The sequence below is a fragment of the Impatiens glandulifera genome, chromosome 6 (assembly GCF_907164915.1).
Source record: "Impatiens glandulifera chromosome 6, dImpGla2.1, whole genome shotgun sequence".
Taxonomy (NCBI): Eukaryota; Viridiplantae; Streptophyta; class Magnoliopsida; order Ericales; family Balsaminaceae; genus Impatiens; species Impatiens glandulifera.
The window spans coordinates 15,940,050-15,948,456 of NC_061867.1; the positions used below are offsets into that span (position 1 = coordinate 15,940,050).

Sequence of the window (8,407 nt, forward strand, 5' to 3'; positions counted from 1 at the left end):
TGATGGTTTCTGAATAGTCTTCATCTTGTTTCATCACTGGTATTTGGATTACTTCATGTTTATTAATTAATCATTTAAATTATTAATTAAAATTAATAATAAATTTCTATTTATTTATTTTTAAATTTTAATTATTAAGTAAAAATAAATATTTTAATAAATTAATTCAAATACAATTTTCAAACTATAATCTATTTTTTCTTTTTCAAATAACCCAGAAATCAAACCATCTATTGGATAACACCATTTTTTCAATTTTTAATTTAATTTAATTTAATTTTATGTAAATAATTTGCTAGATTAGTAGTTTCCTTTTAAATATATATACTCATAAGTATGATGATCAATCAAAATGACTTTTGACTCAGCCTTACAGTTAATGTTTTGTTTATTTTTACTTTGAATTTATTTTATTTTTATAAAAATTCATTATATTAAAAATAAAAAATAAAATCATTTAAATACAATAACATGACATTAAAAGAAAAAATATTTAAAAAAAAGATATTTAATAAATTATTAAGCTCGTAAATTTTCAAGGAAAACGATTAACTTACCGCCATAATCTACTGTTTTACTAAACGAATTTCAGAAAACGTCATAATAATAGTATTATGAATGATACGAATCATACGACTACAATAATTAAAAGTTCAATAATTTTTTTCAAACTAGATAATGCAAAAACATATGTTCATATAATCGCGTCAATCCAAATTTTATAAGAGAAATTATTTTAACTTATTCTCTTTTATTTAATCAAAGTATTTTTTAGTAATTTTTTTTTTTAGTAAAAATCCCCTGAAATTAATAATTTATTAGATAAAAACTTTTAACATTTATTTTTGATGGTTAATTATTTAAGGTTACATGTGAATGAGTAATGTCAAGTTCAAATTGTGAATAAATTAGTCATCTAAGCTTTTGAGATGCTTTTTAATTCAACAATTTTGTAAGATAAAATATTTGACCATTCAAAGATAGATTATTATGTTTAGTAATTAGGTTAAGTATATTACTAACTCCGGACATAAAATTCAATTTCATTTCATTAATTCAACTCTGAGATGTGAAATAACCTTAATCAACTTAATAAAATAAATAAATTAGTTGTTTTCTATAAGAAGAAAACTAGACATTCAAAATTTAATAATTATTTTGCCTTAGTTTGATTCAGCTTATAAGTTGAAATTATCCGTTTAAAACATATTTTTGACACTTTTTTATATTTATTTATTTTATTACCTTTGACTTTAAGTTTGTAATTTCAACATTTAAGTATATATTTGAAATAAATATCCACCTCATATCTATTATTAGATATATTTTTGTTAATAAAGATTCTTTTTCTTATTTTTTTTACTTATTAAATTATTTGTTTTTAATTAACTATTAAAATTATATATTAATAAAAAATTATATAAACTAATCTATTTATAAAATTTATTTTAAAATAATTTATTTATTAATTTAAATAATTTATTAATATTTTAAATTAAATTCAAATAGTTTTACAATAAAATAACTATGAAAATTATACATATATTATTTAATTAGTGAATTATATATGGTTGATTATTTATTTAAAATTATAGTGATTAATATTTTAAATATATATATATATATATATAACATTACGTATATAATATTAATTATTAAATATTATTACACGTATAAATAATAATTAAATGAATCAAAAATATATTAGTGTTAATAATTAAAATAAGCTATTTAATAAAATAAAAATTAATAAATGTAATATTTGTAAACTCTGAAATATAGTTTGAACGAATAAATATTATTATTTTATTAATATACACCTAATTAAAATATATTTCAAAATATTATTTATTTAAATTAATATTTAAATAAAAATTTTAAAAAAAAGTAAATTTTTAAACAAAGTTTTAGATTTAACCATAGTTTTTTTTATTAAGTTATATCTTATTTATTTATTAAAATAATCATAACAACTGAAAACTAACAGTAATTGTTATTTGTCATTAATTTATTTATATTGTAAAATTAAACAGAAGTTACATAATATAAATTAATTAATAAATAATATAAAATAATTGATGATATATATCAAAGTATGAACAACTTAAAAAAAATAAAACTATTAATAGAAAAATTCAACGTTATGCGATTTATCGAGATTCTTTAATAAAACCGAACTCATTTGAGTTCTTAAACGATAACGGTTGAAGTAGAGTAAGTCGAACGAACCAATAAAATAATGTCGGAAGAATCCCTACCAAAAATTTCGAATGACAGTTAAAATTATCCTTAACCGATAGTTGGTAAGCAACACCGAAAAAAATCATATTAAATGGAAATAGACCATCTACCTATATGGCCAAAATATGAGAAATTCGTACAAATAATAAGATGATACATGTAAGAGGTCCCCCCATATACAAGATTAAATCGAGAACTTTTTATTAAAAAAATGAAAAATAACTTTATATCCGATTATTTTGTCTCATTTACTGCTAAAATATTGATGAGCATAGACTCGTGAAATAATCACCAAACACAATCAGAATGTATGAGTAACAAATGATCTACCAACGATTGATAATATTATTCGTACTATAAAAATCAGAAGGAAGAAGAAAAAAAAAGCGAATTCGACTAAACATGATACCGGAGCTAATAAAGCGTAACAACAACTCAATTTTTCTAAAGAGAGAAATTGAGTAAGAAGTTTCGTGGGTGGTAATTGTTATGGAAAAATCAAATATATTATATAATGTCCAATTCTAATGAACTCTCTCATTTGTCAATACAGAATTTCCATCATGCCTAATTCCTCTCTCCTTCCTCTCTCCACTTTCTTCATCATCTTCTTCTTTGTATCAGCGGCCGATTCGTTTGATGCAAGTTGCAAACCAAGCATGTGCGGCGACACTAACATCAGCTATCCATTTTGGAAACTCGATTCTCCCGCTGTTGCCGCCGGCGGCGGTGTTTTCCATTGCGGTTATCCAGGTTTTGGAGTTGATTGTTCTTCCGATAACAGAGTACTCTGGAATCTATCGCGCGAAACCTACTTCGTTGAAAATATCAATTACACCGATTACACCTTCAGACTAATAGATGCAGATCTCAGTCAAACATGCCCTAGGGCTCGTCAGAACGTCTCAATTGAAAAACTGCCTTTGGAATTCCCGAGGTCAAATCTGAATCTGACTTTCTACTTTAATTGTAGCGGCAGAGGCGGTTTGATGAACGAATTGAATGATGATATAGAGTGTATGCGATTCAATGAGAAGAAGTCATTTGTATTTGTGAAAGGGGAGGAACCAGGTATCATTATCAGAGGTATGGAATGCGATGAGGTTGTGGAAGTGACGGTGGTGGACGGAGAGATCGATCAGTCTGGTAATTTGAGAGGAAGATTTGCGGATGCGATGAACAAAGGATTCGATCTGAACTGGAAACATCTGGCGGATTGTGCCTTGTGCGAAGAATCAGATGGGCAATGCGGGATGAATAAGATTAATGATGGAACAGAGAATTTCTTGTGTCTTTGCAAAAACAACTCAACCCATCCTTCTACCTGCCAACCAGGTATAACTTTGTAACTCTTGTTTCTTTTGATTGATTTAATATTGAAAATTTCTTAATTTAAATCGTTATAACTAGAAATCGAACTCACAAACTTTATTATCTTAGAAACCAACATTAGAAATTGAACTACTTTAGGAAGTAGAACCTCTTTCTCTTTATTTTATATAGGAATGTCTTATGATTATCGAAAATGGTATTTGTGTCCTCGAGGACCTCGACTCTCCGTCCCGATCTTATCCTCAAAAATCCTAGAGAGGGAAAAAAGTAATGATTGATGATGATTTTGAGGAAGGGATGATTATTTTTGGTAAAAAGACTTAAAGGGTATTGATATATATGAATAAAATAAAAAATAATAATTTAAAATAGAGGGTATTTTAGTATTTTGGTTAATGAAATGAGTGATGTGATTGTTTAGAAGTGATTGATTGGAAAATTGTTTTGGGATACGTTTTTTAAAATATCCAAAGAGATTAAGGCCTTAGTTTATAACATTACCCTAGATTTTCTCAAAACTAAACGGGAACGGGATGGTAGTAAAAAAAATCTCGGGACAGAACAAAACATTTTTAGGCCGATTCGTCCCATTCGTCCCATTGTCTATCCCTAATTATATATATTAAATTGATTTTTTAACTATTAACATTAATTTTTATAAGTGCTAAAACTAAATTATTAAGAATTTAGGAGTACTAATTAAACAGACTAACATTCTAGAGAGAAACAAATTATTTCAACTTTTGTAAATGAACATGGATTCATTATTGCACTCTATAAATCAAGATATGAGTCTCCAAAAAAAAATTAATTGGTATATTTTGAAACACTTTCATATAAATAAATTATAATATTTTAGTAAATAATTAAAAATTTAATAAACTACAAATATTTATAAATTTAATTAGAAAACCACAATAAATATTAATTTGAACCATTTTTATAGGTTGAGTAATCAAATGAACATAAACATATCTTAAATAAACAAAATGAGTTCTTAGTGTAAGTATGTAAAACAATATATGAGCTATAATTTCTAAATAAATATAACAATAACCACTAGGTTTAAGAAATCAAAGATTTGAACTCAAAAGAGAAAAAAAAATATAATAATTTGTCACCATTTAAATTAAATAAAATAGTGTGGGTACTGGGTAGTTGGTTAGAAAGGAATTTATGTTTTGGAAGGACTTTGAAAGTCTTTTGGTCTTCCCCTAGTTTTATAATTTAGTGATAGCCCACCAACTTTGACCGATCCTTTTATCATTTTTTATAATAAATCAACATTTTAGTCAAAAACAATATAATTTTACCCCTAAATTTTGATATTTTTTATTGTGACATTAGAGGATTGCATATTGAGAATTTTTCAACCAGATTTCCCAATTAACCCACACAAGGAATAGTCAAGCCCTATTGTTGAATCTAAACTTAGTTTCTTAATTTGTAAACTATTGGAATTTTTCAGACCATGCACTTTTATTTTATTTTGCTTTCAATCAAACATCTTCAAAAATATATTACTCAATATTCAAATGAATTCTTTTTGTTACTTTCACTTTCAAACCAGGGAAAAAAAGGGATAAAAAATTGAAGGTTATTATCGGAGTTAGCACGTCAATAGGTACCCTTCTTATTGTGGGTCTTGCATTCATCCTCCATCGACACTACAAGAAGACACGATATTCTTCAACTAATTCGTCATGGATAACCTCTTACGCCTCTTCATCGAAAACTCGAGATCTCGAAAACGCGAGCAACTACTACGGGGTCCAACTCTTCACCTATTCCGATCTCGAAAAAGCCACCAACCATTTTGATTCCAAGAAACAACTCGGAGACGGAGGCTTCGGCTCGGTGTACCTAGGTAAACTCCGCGACGGCCGTCAAGTGGCCGTCAAGAGACTATACGAAAACAACTATAGAAGAGTCGAACAATTCATAAATGAAGTCGAGATCCTCGCTCGTATCCGCCACCAAAACCTCGTAACACTCTACGGTTGCACCTCATACAAATGCCAAGTCCTTCTCCTCGTATACGAATACATTCAAAACGGAACCTTAGCCGATCACCTCCACAAACCTGGCTCACTCTCGTGGACCACGCGAATGAGCATTGCGGTCGAGACAGCAAACGCGCTCGCGTATCTCCATGCCTCGGAAGTAGTCCACCGAGACGTGAAAACAAATAACATCCTCCTTGATCAAAACTTCTCCGTTAAAGTCGCGGATTTTGGCCTCTCTCGACTTTTCCCAACCGACGTCACCCATGTCTCAACCGCCCCTCAAGGTACCCCTGGATACGTCGATCCGGAGTACCATCAGTGTTACCAACTAACAAACAAGAGCGATGTTTATAGTTTTGGAGTAGTTCTCGTGGAGTTGATATCGTCTAAGCCAGCAGTGGACATAACAAGACATAGACACGAGATTAACCTCTCCGCTATGGCAATTAACAAGATACAAGGTAAGGCTTTGCACGAGCTGGTGGATGTAACGCTCGGATTCGAGTCCGATTATAAGGTGATGACGATGATTACTAGGGTCGCCGAGTTAGCGTTTATGTGTCTGCAAGACTCGAGAGACTTGAGGCCGACTATGGATGAGGTGGTGAGTGTTTTGGTCGAGATTCAAAGAGACGGATTCGATAGAAAGGAAGAGGCGGATGAGTTGGATATATTGGAAGATGACGATACTTTTCCGCTAAAGAGCGATCCTCCAACTATGTCTCCGAAGTCTGTAACTGTCGAATGGATTAGCGAGTCGTCGACGAGTCACTAACCCTAAACCCGAGTGTCAAAATTTGGTGTAAAAAAAATCAAGCATGCATGCATGAATGATTTATCTTTGAGATTTTTTTCAATAGGATTTATGTACATTTGCTAGAATGGTTTATTTCTTACTATTATATAATAATTATTTTATGAATATTTGATTCATAAATTAAGCTTATATATGCAAAATATTACTTTTTTAAGTTTGAATTTTAGTCTATGTCATATTGTAAATTATAAAAGAATTGCTAATTAGGCTTTCTAATGGCTAACTAAATTTGGGATATATATCTTTACTTTGTAAATAGTTAAAAGTCAATTTTATTTTTATTTTAAAAAAATACAACTTTTCAATCAGACAATAATGACTCTCAAACAAAAACATCTCAAAAAAAAGTATAGGTGAAGTACTTTTATAAAACAGTTTGTAAATATTAGAAAATTAATTATAATATAATAAAAAAAATTATCATAAAATTAAAATTGGGATTGTAAGAACCTGTCAGATAAAGAACTCCCTCCAAATTGTGTTTTTTAACCATACAAGTGGAAAATAAAGAAAAGAGAAAAGTGTTATTCTAATTTAATTTTTGTAATTACTTCTAGTCAGGGCGGCTCTGGATAAGCATGAACGTTCAGTTCATTTATTAAAATAAAAAAAAACATTTATAATATTTTTTAAACATAAATAGATCTAACATAGTGGTTTGGGAGATAAATAAAAGACTTTTATTTGGTCATGAGTTCTAACCTTATTAATATTTTTTATTTTTATTTTTTTTAGCTTTTAAAATTGACGTTTCTTTTAGGCTTGGACAGCCCAAAACTCGGGGCCGGTACTGCTTCTAGTAAAACGCTAGAAGGAGGGCTTGAACCTCCGATCTTGTGGTTAACAGCCACACGCTCTAACCAACTGAGCTATTCCAGCTTATTGGTTAAAATTTATTTTATATATTATATGAATATTAATTAAGATTTTTTATAAATTACAAAATTATCAAATTTTGAATATTGAGACCCTTATTAAGATTTCACATTTTTTTAACTTCATAATTTTGGGTTTCTAACAATATCTTATATGTAAGGTTTTAAATGTAAATAAAAAATCAATATCTATAATTTAACTACCAAATTTAAGAGAAGTAGTCAAAAACCTTTAATTTGTTGATAGTGAAATTATTGATATAATTATTTATTTAAATATTTTAAGTATATAACAAAATAATTGTTTATGTAATTATTAAGATAACACTTTATTTGGTACAATATTAAATTTTAACCAAAAAAAAGTTATTTGTATATAATAATGCTTAATTTGAATTTTCTTAGTTTGTCGAGTCGAAAACTGTGGTTAATTTGGATATATATGAGAGTACTTGAGTCGGATCGTGAGTTTACTCATCCACAAATTTAAAACAGTTAAAAATAAAATTAAAAATGTTATAGATATATTATGAATTTGCAACTTAACACAAACAAGTATAACCCTTTAACCAATTAAGCTAATAAGACTTTATATTTTAAATTTAACACCAAATTTGATAAACGTGAACATTCTTAACAATATAAATTAAACTTTTTAACTAATATATATATATATATATATATATATATTATCGGTCGAGAGTTGTTGTTAATTTGAATATATATGTGAAAGTAATTGGATACTTGTGTCGTATCATAAGTTGACCCACCCATAAATTAAAACGATTAAAAATAAAATTAACACAATGTAATTAAAAATATTTTTTTTATAAATCATTAAACACCCTTATTTTTTAGAATAATAATCAATAATTTATCCTTCCTAAATAATATTTTTTATTATCATACATATATATATTATATAATTTTTTTTATATTTTCTAATTTTTATTCTTATTTTCTCTCCCATCTTATATTCTATATATATTTATTTATTTTAATAAAATTATATAACTTTTATTTAATCATATAATATATATTAAGTTTAAATATTTTCAAATATTTGGCATATAATACAATTTCAAATTTCATACACTAAAGTTTTATTTTTCTCTCTATATAAAAACATATATATT

General features: G+C 27.3%; 1 protein-coding gene and 1 non-coding gene across 2 annotated transcripts; one reads left to right on the forward strand and one right to left on the reverse strand.

Moving 5' to 3' along the window:
- Positions 1 to 2,797: 2,797 nt before the first annotated feature.
- Positions 2,798 to 6,534, forward strand: LOC124941115 (LEAF RUST 10 DISEASE-RESISTANCE LOCUS RECEPTOR-LIKE PROTEIN KINASE-like 1.2). The gene is made up of 2 exons (XM_047481382.1): positions 2,798 to 3,576; positions 5,144 to 6,534. Exons 1-2 carry the CDS (start codon positions 2,805 to 2,807, stop codon positions 6,352 to 6,354), a joined length of 1,983 nt encoding a protein of 660 aa, XP_047337338.1. The 5' UTR covers positions 2,798 to 2,804; the 3' UTR covers positions 6,355 to 6,534.
- A 667-nt stretch (positions 6,535 to 7,201) lies between these two features.
- TRNAN-GUU lies at positions 7,202 to 7,275 on the reverse strand. Its single transcript has one exon. It is a non-coding gene; the product is annotated as a tRNA-Asn (tRNA).
- Positions 7,276 to 8,407: the final 1,132 nt, after the last annotated feature.

Bases quoted from the DNA above. Each gene is read 5' to 3' on its own strand.
- LOC124941115 (XM_047481382.1), top strand. From the start codon at position 2,805: ATGCCTAATTCCTCTCTCCTTCCTCTCTCCACTTTCTTCATCATCTTC. The intron at 3,577-5,143 runs GTATAACTTTGT...CTTTCAAACCAG, and splicing joins TCCTTCTACCTGCCAACCAG to GGAAAAAAAGGGATAAAAAA.